Genomic DNA, 13,651 nt, shown 5'->3' with positions numbered 1-13,651 from the left:
TGGTGGCAAATGGCCCAGTTGTGTAAGGTCTTGATTGCCCTCAAAATGGAGGACAAAATGAGAGAGGAGATTTCTGTCTGTGTAACATTTAAAGTGTCAGAGAGAAAAAAAAATCTATGATTTGGGAGAATTATTGTCTTGCACAGTGATCTGTCTTTTAAGTCTGTGCCTGCCAGTTGGTTATTTTTTTTTTTATCAGTTATGACATATAGAATATCTATTCCTGGGCACAGAATATCTGGGCAGAAAATAGTCAGTTGTCATCCTTGTTCTCTATTCCTGGAGGACTATTTAAACCAGGTCTCACTTAATTCCATTAAAGGAGTCTGTTTAAAAAAAACATGTGCTTATTTCACCTATTTTTAAATTTGTATGTTTTATTATAGATAATATAGATAAGAAGAATTTAAAAAACCATTCTATTATTCTGCAGGAGTACTGTCAACATTTAATCATGTCTGTCTATTTATTTATACACTCTTGCATTTATAGACAAATTTCTACTTCAGAGTTGAAACTGTAGCTAACACTTTTTTTGTAACATTTTCACTTTTTATGAACCTTTTTATGTATTAGTAAATAACTTTCTACAACAGCTCTTTTAATGACTACTTAGATATACCTTTATTTATTTAGACAGTTTTATTTGGGCTATTTTAAATTATATATGTGCATGTGTGTGTATATATATATATATTAATATCTATCAGTTCCGGGTTTTCTACCTTTAGTCAGTACATTATGCTTGGTGGTTGTGATCCTGTTATTTTTGCCCAAGTGCTTACTTCTTTTGTTTGTATTAACAAGGAGCACTGCTACTCATTGATACTGTGCTTGCTGCCTTGCAAAGGCAAAACTGGTGCTTTATGTTGACTTTTCCCCTGGTTGGTTCCCAAGGTTACTAGCAGAATTTTTAAATACTTCTTTTGTGAGCTAGAAGCCCTAATAAACAAACCACTTTGTTGAGACTAGGAGTATTAGCACTGGCACACTTTACTAATATTACAGTGCGCTGCAGACATCACGAGGCAGCGAGGTGGTCCAGCTGCACCTTACTTATACACACAGACTCTGTGTACAGCTTGGGGAACTGCTGTTTTTCTTTCCCTTTCCCTTCTAAATGGGCTGCTGGGTAGCAAAAATCTGTTTAAACAAAGGTGAGGAAAGGATCAGTTTAGCTCAAGCACAGACTTTAAAAGTTATAGGTTTAACGTACTAGAAACCTGAGCTTTGCAAATGTTGAGAGTATTTGGGCTAATGGGAGAAAATAGTCAGATATTGTTGGGCCATTAGAGGAGAGAATATAATAAAATGGTAGGAGACAGTCATCAAGAGAACTTTTGACATCGTGACATATTTCATAAGAATAATGAAAATAGAGCCAAGGGAAGAACCTGAATTAACATATAGATCTCTCATGATCCAGTTGAGTCTATATATTGAAAGTTCACTTCTGGGGCTTTTGGAAATATATGAAGTCATTTTCTATTGTCACCCTGAGGGAAAAGGGGATGCTATTAAGCATTTAGCGCTCAGGAACAGGGATCTTAATGTGCAGGACAATCCTAGTAAATAAAGAGTTGTCCTGCCTAAAATACCAACATGGTCTGATGGAGAAACTCTAACCATTTCAGAACCCTGTGGTTTCTTCTGTGGACTGGAGTAGAAAACATAAAACCATGGTCATCAATTTTTCCAGGGCCTCCTAGAAATTTTGTAGCCCTGCTTCCCCCATTTCGTAAAGAGACTCTGTATGGCTAAGGCTAAAAAGATATTGGTCAAAGTAAGGGGGGGTGTGGGTAAGAGGAAAGCAGCATAACACTTAAGTCTGATATTTCTTTCCATCTTGTACTATAAAAATTGAGTCTTTTTTTCTGATACAAGCCTGTCTGGTTGTTTTTCTCAGAGACCAGCTGTTCAAAGGGCAGAAATCATCCAGGACTGTCTAGCTGTTAACTCAGCCATTCTTAGGGGAACTAATTCTTCCAGAAGAGTTTCAGAAAAGGCTAGAGAGAGGGAGATGTGGTGAGCACTGACTCAGGCTTAAAATTTGTTTTCTGGCTATTTTATTCCCTTGGGTGTGAGTAGAAGCAAAGGCTTCCTGCATCAAAACAAGACATGTAGAATGTCAGAACTGCAGAGGTGCTTGGAGACCATATGGTGTCACTTTTTTTTTTTCTTTTTAAAAAGATATTCCAAGAAAAAAAGATTTAGGAAAGTTAAATGACTTGCCCAGGGTCACAAAGCTAGGCCTCAAACCCAGACCTTTTTATTACAAATAGGTATTCTTTCTACTATACCAGCAGCTACCCCTTTCACTTCTTATTTATAGATGAAGGTTTGTTGACTTTCTTTTAAAATTATTCTCCCACCCCCACCAAGGCATTGTGTCATTTTAATATTCAAACCTGATAGAATTTCTGAGCCCACTGGCTTCATAGTTTAATGGAAACAAATCTTTTATGACCAGAAGGCACATACTCCCTGTTCATGATGCATTAAACAGTTATCCACCATTGCTTAACTGCCTAAGGCTTGTATGATAGAATTTTGTTACATATAAAACTTAGGTCCCCTATCCTACTTCATTATCCCTAAAACTTTTTTTTTTTTTTTTTTTGGTCCTTAGTGTACATAGGGATCTGCAACTCTGGTTTTATCACTACCTAGGTAATGTCTTTTTTTCTAGGAATATCTTGAAAATTGCCCTAAATTGCCAAAAGAAAAATTAATTCTAATTCCTAAATATGACATACGAAAGGAAGGCTTGAAACTGATGGGAAATTAAATAATGAAGAAAGTCATAAAAAATTTAGAAGCCTTGCTCCAAATAGGTTGTTTGGTAGCAAATTTAAACATGTGGTAATTGCATGTGTTTCCCAGAGGGGACTCTGCAGAGTATTTTTTTTGTTTCCTAATTCTTATAAGTACCGTACAATCAATAGATTCCATGTATGGGGTTTCTTAGGGAATATTATGGTCTCTGTGTTCTTTTTCACTTTTCTTAGTCATTATTCAATTACCAAGATCAGACCAAGAAAAATGGCAGGACTGTAGCTAGAGCTTTCGATCAAGGTTAGTTGTTTTGTTGCTGTTATTTTGACATGCCTTGCTGAAATATGGACAGATTATTAAGTATTTTTTTCTTGTCTATCAGACCATTAACACTCTAAAAAATATGAGGTGTATTAAATATCTACCTAACGGCAAAATATCACTTAAAAGGATACCTTTTGGGGACCTGGACTCTACTTTGAGAGAGATTTGAGTATAGGATAATATCCATTTGTTGGGAAAGATTTGGCCACTGCTTAGAATCAGAGTAAAGAGTATTGAAGCATGTCCATCATTTCTGGGTCCAGGGCTTCTCCTAACCAAGCTGTTTTATGTTCCCGATTTGACAACCTGTGGGGCTCCCGATACTCTTACCTGTGGGTAAAGGAGCACCTCCTGGCAGTGATTCACTCACTGTGCATTTATATAACAATACAGGTAGTATCTTGTGCTTCTGAAGCACTTTCCCTTTTCCCTAGGGCAGCACTCTAGGGAAGAGATTATCTCATTAATTCCTGCAACATAGTTGGTTCATAAAAAAGCCTAGGTTTTCCAGGAGGATTCCCTTTTTTTTTTTTCTTGTAAACTTCATGCCTCCTTTAGTTTTTCATCCCTGACATCTTTGACATTTGATCTTGACTTGGAGGCAGAATTGTTCAATTTCAAAACGTTGTGTCCTATTCAGAGAATTCAATGGGAGAAGTCTGTGGGACTCTTCTCAGTCACCATGTTTGGCGATCCTTATCTTTATTCACCATCTTGTTAGAAAATCTGCAGTATGAAGTTCAACCCTCAACTCCTTTTTTTTTCTGAAGTGATGCTATTGACTTTTTTTTTTTAAGATTATTTTTACCACCCACCCTCCTGCCCGCCCCCCCCATCTGATCTCTCTGTCTATTCGCTGTGCGTTCTTCTGTGCCTGCTTGTCTTTTCTTTAGGAAGCACCAGGAACCGATCCTGGAACCTTCCAGAGTGGGAGGTGCCCAATCTCTTGCACCACCTCAGCTCCCTGGTCTGCTGCATCTTTTATTGTCTCTACTCTGTATCTCTTTTTGTTGTGTCATCTTGTTATGCCAGCTCTCTGCTCAGGCCAGCTTGCCACATAGGCCAGTACTCCTGTGCAGGTCAGCACTCTACACGGGCCAGCTCTCTGCTTAGGCCAGCTCTCTGCTCAAGCCAGCTTGCCTTCACCAGGAGGCCCTGGGAAACAAACCCTGGGCCTCCCATATAGTAGATCGGAGCCCAGTTGCTTGAGCCACATCTGCTTCCTGAACCCTCAATTCTTTGCTTTCATGTACTCAAATCAGAATGGGGTGAGCCCAGATGATTCCCCGGGTCTCTTCAACTTCAATAGTCTATTCCAAAGTGTTTATGGAATTCCAAAATATGAGATTTTAGTTATTTTAGGGTTGGACCCAAGAGGGCATGAGCAGTGACTATCTTGGCTTGTATCTCAGAAAAGGAGAGGAGGGATGTGCTGACTGTTCATTGGTAGGATAAAGATTGAAATGTTGGTAATGGAAGTTGTGTGAGGGGGATAAGGAATGGAGGTGTTTTCTGGTTCAGAGAGTGGAAGAAACCAGAGAGGAGAAGAATATGACTATAAATAGGACAGAAGTCTCAACTAAAAGAGATGGACAAAAACAAGCCTCCAAATGTACTTGAAATGTTCTTATAATGAGAATATAAAATGGTTGAAAAATGCAAATTGAAGGCTAAAGGACAGAGAGAAGGATATTAACAAGGAAAACAAAAATCCATAAGAAAGAGACATATTAGGGAATTTAACTAGGAGATAGTGAATTTTTAAAAATTAGATATTTTAACTCTGTGGGAAATTTGGACTTAGAATGAGTTATATTGGAGATTCTTAAATGTGGGAGGGCTAGAAGCAAAAGTTTTGTTGGCCTTGGCGTGTAGGACAGATCAGACAGAGAACCCTGTGTGTCACCAGTGCTCCTGTCCATGAGTGCAGAGGTGGAGTCTAGACTTAGTGAGAGAAATAGAGAAAGGGCTGAGGGAAGAGTTAGTTATCAAGATGCCAGCTTTCCTTAGTATTGCAGTTCTCTGTGATTCCCCTACTGTGGATGAAATGAATAGAATTTCAGATTGTGTACTACCTCAGCCTTTTTATTTTTTAGATTTATTTATTTTTATTTATTTCCCCTCCCCTTGTCTACTCTCTGTGTCCATTCGCTGTATGTTCTTCTGTGTCTGCTTGCATTCTTGTCAGCAGCAATGGGAATCTGTGTCTCTTTTTTTGTTGTTGTGTCATCTTTCTGTGTCAGTTCTCTGTGTGTGCGGTACCACTCCTGGGAAGGCTGCGTTTTTCTTGTGCGGGGCGGCTCTCCTTGCAGAGTGCACTCCTTGTGTGTGGGGCTCCCTTACACGGGGGACACTCCTGCATGGCACAGCACTCCTTGTGTGCATCAGCACTGTGCGTGGGCCAACTTCCCACACGGGCCAGGAGGCTGTGGGTTTGAACCTTGGACCTCCCATGTGGTAGGTGGATGCTCTATCAGTTGAGCCAAATCTGCCTCCCTGCCTCAGCCTTGAATGGTTGACTCCATCGTGATTTTGAAGGGTTTTCATTTGTTGATGAGATTCAGATGTCTGTTACAGCAGAAGGACTGTGGGGATAGTTTGAGCTTTTCAAAAATAAAAGAAGACTACCATCATGTATGGATATGTAATTTCTGGAATAATTCTGCCCGTTCTGAAAGGCACTTCTAGATTTCCTCCCATGATGTTAGTACAAGGAGATTGTCCAGGTCTCACATCCAAGATGAAATTTAAAAATCACTTAATAATTAGGAATCCGAGCTCCAGGTTCTCTTTGCTAGTGATTAGGAAGCAGGGGACTTTACTGTAAAAGCTCTGGAAGGGGAATCTGAAAACTGTGCTCTAGTGTACAATTTCTACCCTCTGGGTAATTCTTATCAGATACAATAATGATATAGAAGTGTTTTGTCATGTGTAAAGCTCTATGCTCTGAACATGGAAGATGATATTATTATTGTTATATTATCATTATTTGTATTCCTGTGGAGACCAGTTGATGCTCTGAGTTCATGGAAAGTAAGGGCCTCTGCTAGGTTAGGAAGGGTAGTTTGGGTTCAGAAAGAACTAAGAAGCACACATTTGGGGGACATTCACTGCTCGTTCTGCAAGGACTAGGCAGATTGAGATGAAATTTCTCTGTACCTAGTAGCTCTGACTTTCTTAGTTCAGCAGAAGCCAACCAAGGGTGGTTCTCCCTAAATCTAATTAGCTAATTTGTTTGTTTTATGGGTATTCTTAAAACAAACAATGACTTTTTCACATTAAATGTTATGCTAAGAGCTGTTATAGACCATTTAGGATTGGACTGTATTTGGAGCAAGTACTTAAATATATTACTTGTTTTAATGGTGGAAAACAGAAAATTACCTACTTTAAAAGAAATTATATTGATGCATCTCACCTGTAGCCAGTATCGTATGTAAACATTTATATTTACATAATAAATTAGTTGTGACTACAAAAAATAGAATTTACTCTGTCAGTAGATTTATAATAGTTTCCTTTAAATAGCATCATTCTCCCCAATATTCTACAAACTTCTTTTATAAAGAAAGGCACTTCTGGGTACTAGGAACAAAAGTATATATGTTTTGGAATAGGAGTATTTAAAAACAATTTCTGCTACTTATGAAATTGTAGTAATGCAGATATCATTTCATACACACACACACCCCCACACCTTTTGTCCAAAATTTATTTAGAGAAATATATAATGTACCTAAAATTTGGTAACAGAAAAGAATTGAGGCAGACTATTCAAGTTCTCTGTAATGAGGCTTGACTTGTGAGCTATTCCTTTTCTTGTAACTCGACAAGGTCGCCTTTTTCTCCTGGTTGGCATCTGGCCATTTTCTGTGTGGTATGTGTGGATGGGTCCTTGTCTAAAACCAGGCAGGTAAGGTTTTCTTTCCTTGAAGGCAGGTGCGTGGAGAAGCAGAGTGGGGGGTGGCGGGGGGGGGGGGGGGGGGGGGGGGAAGGTCTTAGCCCTCCCAGGTAGCTGAAGAAGGAAAGGAGGGAGGGAGGGGTTACCTGTGCCTTCTGAGACAGCCAGGTGAACTGCCTGCGCCCAGGAGTAGCCCTTCCCTTCTCCCTCTGCCTCCTGCACAACTACAAGCGCAACTGTGTTTTGCTATTTTCCTTTAGTTTTTAAAGTGAATTTGAGGTGTATCCTTCAAATTATTTCTCTGCATTTCTTTAAGGCTTTCGGAGGTTATTAGCTGGCTCCAACCACATTCCCTACGCTTGTGGCTCCAGTTTTTGGCATTTTCCTGTGCTGTAGGCAAAGCTGCTAGCTATGATTTTTAAGCAAAAACTCTTCTTTCCCTGTTTGAGAGCAATGTATTCAGCTGGAGACTGCAGCAAAGGGTGGTAGGGCTTGAGAAAAGAATCTTTGTGGAGCACAGACGGCGGGACTCCAGCCAGGTTCTGCTTTCTGTGCCCAATGGCTTCACTGCCCCCTAGGCAGGGTTTTCTGGGGCAAATCTAAACACACCCATGAAACTTCAAGAGGGCATTTTCCCTCTTCCTTTTCCTAAATTTAAAAGCTTTTGCAGCTACATCTTACATTGCTGCAACATTTTTAGAAAATTATAGGGTATTATAGCTGAATAGGTTGTTAGCAAAGACCTGTAAACTATTATCTCTGCTGGGAGTTTAACACCAAGACCAACAGAATCCCTCTCTCGCTTATGTGAGTGAGCCATCCAAAATCGCGTGCAGTACTTGTGCGTATGTGCCTGTGGACAGTTTTCTCACAGGAAGTTCGAGAACTTCCATTAGATTGTCAAGTCCGTGAATCAAAAGTGACAAACCACTGATCGTGTCCAAAGTCCACTCTTCCCCCTATACCAACCCCCAGCACCATATATGCTTTCCTATAGTTTTATAGATAAGGAAAACTGAGATGGACTGAAGGGCTGGGATTAGAACCCTCATCATCTTATTCCATCCAGCCCTTTTTCAATAGTGAGGGCACAAAGGAGGCTGACTTAGGACAATATTGTCAGGGAACAGACTCTATGAGCACACTGGACAATTGGGGTGCAGCAATGCTTTCCAGATCATTTATTTATAAACTTATTTTGCAACTCCAGACAGAACTTTCTAAGATTAATCTTTATTCATTTTTCTGTCTGCCCACCACACCCAGCACAGCATTTTGCTCAGAGTAACTACTCACTATGTTTGTTGAGTGAATGAACCTCAGCAGTGAGCCCTACAAGAAAGACATCTTAGCAGCTTAAGGCAACTAGTTATTTTAACTCAAGAGTTATGAATTCTTCATTTTCATCTCTTTTTTATTCACCCTTTTTCTTTTCTGTCACCCTCAGATCTTGGGAGACCTCCCAGATCATAAATAAGCCACTTCTTCCTTGCAATCTCATGTGGCAACTCAACTAGTTAATGTCCTACAAACACAAGTGGAAAAGCCATTTCAATTTTTTAAGTAAAATGAGTAATTTTTGTTTGGTGAACAATTTCCCCTAATTTATCTAATTTGTAAATTTGCATATTCCTTTAAGTATTTAATGAGACTTGTTTATGAGTGCCTGGCTCTAATTCATTTTTTAAAAAATTTCACTGAGATATTGCTGAATGATAATAGATGGAACCAAGAGATAGTTATTGAGTGCATGGGATCTGGGATCTGTGCTTAGCTGTCAAGGGATGGGTGAAAATGTTTACTACTGGGTCATCAAGTTTAAAAGATTTAAATAATTTGACAATGAGAGGAACATCAAAAGAAAAGTTTTATAAAATGTGTCAGATTAAGAAATATTTGTTCTAGGGAAGCGTACTTGGCTCAATGGATAGAACATCCACCTACCACATGGAAGGTCTATGGTTCAAACTCAGGGCCTCCTTGACCCATGTGGAGTTGGCCCACGCACAGTGCTGATGTGCGCAAGGAGTGCCCTGCCACACAGGGGTATCCCCACGTAGGGGAGCCCCACGCGCAAGGAGTGCGCCCCATAAGGAGAGTCACCCAGGGTGAAAGAAAGTCCTGCCTGCCCAGGTGTGGCACTGTACACACGGAGAGCTGATGCAGCAAGATGATGCAACAAAAAGAGAGACAGATTCCCGGGCCCTGACAAGAATAGAAGAACACACAGTGAATGGACACAGAGAGCAGGCAACTCGGCGGGGGTGGGGGGGGAAGGGGAGAGAAATAAATAAAAAAATAAATCTTAAAAAAATATATATATTTATTCTAAGGGCTGTACTGTTCAGGGAAGTGAAATCAAATCAAGCTGTGTCTGATTAGAATGACTTTATAAAAGAAATAGATTTGTTTTGTCGTAGATGTTTCCAGATGAGTAGAGAAGAAAATGAAAGAACATTATAGGAAGCACAGTGAAAGAAGTGATGTGAAAATAGAAAAATACCACCATTTTATTGTTTTTAAAAACTTTTTAAAAGATTGGGTTGCTGTGGCAGTGATGTCTTGGGTGAATAACATGCATTATCTACTTTAATCCTCACAACAGGAAACTGGTGCTATTGTTTTCTCACCTTACAGGGGTAGGAAACCAAAGCTTGAAGAGTCAAAGTCTTTTGATTAGACTTGTACAACTAGAAACCAGGATTCAAAGTCAGGACTGTCTGGCTCCAAAGCTTAGGTGCCATATGTTGATGACCATTAGGGCTGGAGTGAAAGTATCATGTACAAGAATAAAGGGAAACAAGACCTTCCAGGATGGTTGGAGCCAGGTTGAAGGATATTAAATGCCAGGTCTATAGATAACAGGGAAACAGGACCTTGGCAAAAATTTCCAAAGGAAATTGCCAAATATCTTCCTTTAGCTATTGATATATGACAGAAATTCTGTCAGAGTTGTCTGTGGAACATTTGTGTCACTAGATGGGGGTTAACACTGTCAGGAGGTTACATCTAACCCAGACATTCTGTGATATTACTTTGAACCCTTTGGCAGGAATATGCACTAAAGGCAAGTAAACAATCTTCATCTTTATCATCTCTGTTCACAGAAAATAATACCAATAGCCTTCATCATCATCATCACTTGGTAAAATTTCTCTGTGAAATTGGATTTTAGTTTAAAATACTTCATAGGAGAAACAATGTGGGAAAAGTTAGGTAAATTTGAAGTAAGAGGATCCTAGTTCAAGGAATAGCTCTCACAATAGGTAACTGAAATCTTAGACAATGGGTTTAAAGCTGACATCACAGGATAGTTGTGAGGCAGTGGAACAAGAGATGTAGGAAATCCAGTGGATAACTGTAAAGACTGTTCATATATCACCTTCGTGACATGGTGGGGCTTGGGAGTTCATGGTGTTGGAGATGGAGGATGAGAAGAGATTAAGGAGATTAAGAAAAACTGGACAGAAACAAGTCCAGGTGGTAGTGAGAATAGAGAGAAGCTGCCTCTGATGCCTTTCAACTTGGCATCTTGCTGTAAATAGCACTTTCATGCTATAGAAGTGAAGATAGCTATTTTAAAATATTCCCATTATAAAATGTGGTGGGGAGTTACTATAATGGCCCCCAGTGAATTATACTGCCTTTGGTCCACCCTCTTCTGCAATGTGATTTTGCCATTCCTTTCATCAAGTGGTAGAATCTATTTTCCTACCCCATGAACCTGGACTGGCACTGGCACTTGCCTTGACCAAATTGATATGGAGGAAGCGATGTATGACTTCTGAGGCCATTCCACTTTGATTTATCCCTCCTGGAACATTCCTGACATCATCAAGAAAGCCCAGCCTGATCTAGCCTCCTTGAGTAAAAGGCCTAGCCCAGCACAGCACAGCAGACATCTGGCTGAATGCTGCCACGATCAGTGAACCCAGATGAAATCAGTTGACTCACCAAGTCAACCCACAGAATACTGAGAAATGATAAATTGTTATTTCAAGCCTCTAAACTTTAGGGAAGTTTGATAGGTAGCATTGTAAATAAGTGATTCATATAAAGCAATGACTGATATATTTGCCTTAGAATATGTGTGCAGAGTAAATATCAGATCATGGTTAAGAGAAACTGAGGTCTTGCTCTTTTGTTTCTTGTAGCACTTCTCAGAACTTCTGGATGAGTTTTCCCAGAACGTCTTGGGTCAGCTCCTGAATGACCCTTTCCTCTCAGAGAAGAATGTGTCGATGGAGGTGGAGCCATCCCCAACCTCCCCTGCACCTCTCATCCAGGCTGAGCACAGCTACTCCTTGTGTGAAGAGCCTCGGGCCCAGTCACCGTTCATCCATGTTACCCCCAGTGACAACTTCAATGACGGTAACCTCAGAGCAAGGGAAACACCTGAAACATCAAAGCCTTGATTCTGAGCTCCTTCAGAGTGTGGAGCATGTGTTGTATTACTGTCGACACCCACTTTAACCAAATACCCACTGGGTGTAAGGCCTTGTGTTTGGGCTATGGGGAAATGCATAGATGCACAAAACATATCCTTACACTAAGCTATGTACTCTGGGAACTTTCTGTAACAGAATCAGAGTAATTACTTTCTTTGATGCTATGGATTAGACAACAGGGCATCATTTTACAAATAAGGCTGGCCTACCTGGTTGATACTTCCTGCTGCTCCACTAAGTCCTATTGAGTCAAGGAGTTATGTAATTTTTTTCTTTGAAAAAGTTTAGAGGAGAAAGAACACTCATTGAAGATCTCAGGAAAAGTTGCACCAACTGAGGTAGAATTTTAGGTGGGCCTTGAAGCATTGAGTAGAGTTAAACCAGTGGAGATGGTTGGAGGGAAGTAGATGGAGAGCAGAAGGCTAGGATATCGATTCTTCTAAAATAAGATGTGTAGTGAAGTGATTGCAAATAAGCAGATTTCCAGAAGTTCAGTGTCCCTTCCTTTTTGATAATGACACTGTATGTATTTTTCCCTTCTTAGTTGTAACCAGTATAAGTGCAACATAAAAGAACTCATGGGTGTATCCTATCCTAATAGCTCAGAGCAGGGAGGAATAATCAGTTGATCTTTTCCTGGAAGCATTTTTTTATCAAGAGGCCTTTCAGTTCCCCCAACTGACACCTTGTTCTATTTATAGACCCTGTGCTGCAACAGGCTATGCTGGTAATTTGCTGAGAACAGATAAAGCAGGTCAGATGTATTTTGTAAAGGGTTTCTGATACAAAGCCCATCTTCATCGAAATACCAGTGTTTTGTCCAAGTAAAACAGTTAACATCTGTGGAATATCAGCTATTCAGCAGCTGTCACATTCTAGAATACGCTGGTTGGAGATGGCCTAAACAACCTAGGCAGACAAACTTTCCCTTTCCATTCCACACACTTGTTGAACACCTACTCTGTGCCAGGACTATCCTGAGTACTTACAGATGTCCTATGTCAGCAAAAGTACTTTTATCAGTAGGGGATAATGAACATGAGGTAGTAACAGTTAGGCCGTGTGGGTTAATGGATGGGAAACTTCTCCAGGAGAGGTTTGTCTGGGTCTTAGCTTAGCAAATATTTTTCTGAGTTTTGTGGATAAACAAATGATCAGGAACAGAATGATTTTATTCTTTCAACTCGAATTTGCATTCCCCTTAAAAGGGGATTAATATACAAATTCAATTGCTCTGTGAAAGATAACCTCCCTGATGGAGGAAGATGATTGTTCTTTAAGCAACTTAAGTATGCAGCATTTAAAAATTGCTGTTTGTGCTAATGAATTGTAATGTAATAATTAACAATTGATCACCATTTATCAATATTCATATTAATGAATAATGTTAATAATACTAACTTAATAGTTATCTGTTGCATTGCAATAAGCAAAACTAGGAGTCCTTTTTTCTAGTGATGGATAGTGAGTATTTCATTTTACCTAGGAAAGCCAATGATTAAGACCGCTTGTCTGTAAAAAAAAACAAAAAACAAAAATACCTGCTTGTCTGCTTTTACTAGGATTAAATGCAGTTCTTCTGTAATAGCTTCTAAGACTGAAACTAATAAGATACACAGTTCCAGTAGAGGCTCTCTCCTAGTTTGTCAGACTTTTTCTCTTTCCTTTTCTCTTTCTCTCTCCCCTTCTCCTCCCCCCTTCTCTGTCCCACCATATGCCCTCTCTTTTTGCTCTCTTCCTTTCTTGTCCCCTCCCTCCTAACTTTCTCTTCACCCTAGCCTTCCCCTTCACCCTCTCTCCCTTCCTTCTTGAATCCCAGGACAAATGTATGTGTTCTTAGCCCATCGTCCTATCATGGACTTCAGATAGACTCTGGATGCTAAAATTGTACAGTATATCAAGCTTTTGTCTATATACATCTATTAACTTTTCTGATGAGAGCATTTATACTTTCTTTAGATTTTCAAAAGAATCTGTGACCCAAAAGGGATAAGAAACACTTAGCCTAAGATTACATAGGAGTCAACTGTCTTCTGGGTTGAATTTGACTGTGGACTTCTCTGAAACACTAGAGCTAAAGACTTCATGTAGCTCAGCAACCACAGGAGCCAACCCTAGCAATGTGGGTTCACCCTTCAATACCACCAAAAATATAGCTCATGTCCAGCTTATTCATTTCTCCTCATGATTAAGGCTGTTAACC

General features: G+C 39.8%; 1 protein-coding gene across 3 annotated transcripts in view; it reads left to right on the top strand.

The window, feature by feature from the left end:
• CREB3L2 (cAMP responsive element binding protein 3 like 2) overlaps positions 1-13,651 on the top strand; it is a 106,077-nt gene that overhangs the window by 50,792 nt on the left and 41,634 nt on the right. For all 3 annotated transcript variants that reach the window (XM_004461655.5, XM_004461656.5, XM_071215294.1), the window contains exon 2: positions 11,155-11,371. In XM_004461655.5, coding sequence (XP_004461712.2) covers positions 11,155-11,371 — 217 coding nt within the window. The remainder of the gene's footprint in view (positions 1-11,154; positions 11,372-13,651) is intronic.

The sequence above is a fragment of the Dasypus novemcinctus genome, chromosome 5 (assembly GCF_030445035.2).
Source record: "Dasypus novemcinctus isolate mDasNov1 chromosome 5, mDasNov1.1.hap2, whole genome shotgun sequence".
Classification (NCBI taxonomy): Eukaryota; Metazoa; Chordata; class Mammalia; order Cingulata; family Dasypodidae; genus Dasypus; species Dasypus novemcinctus.
The sequence above is the reverse complement of the archived record's forward strand: the minus strand, read 5'-3'. Positions and strand labels throughout refer to the sequence as shown.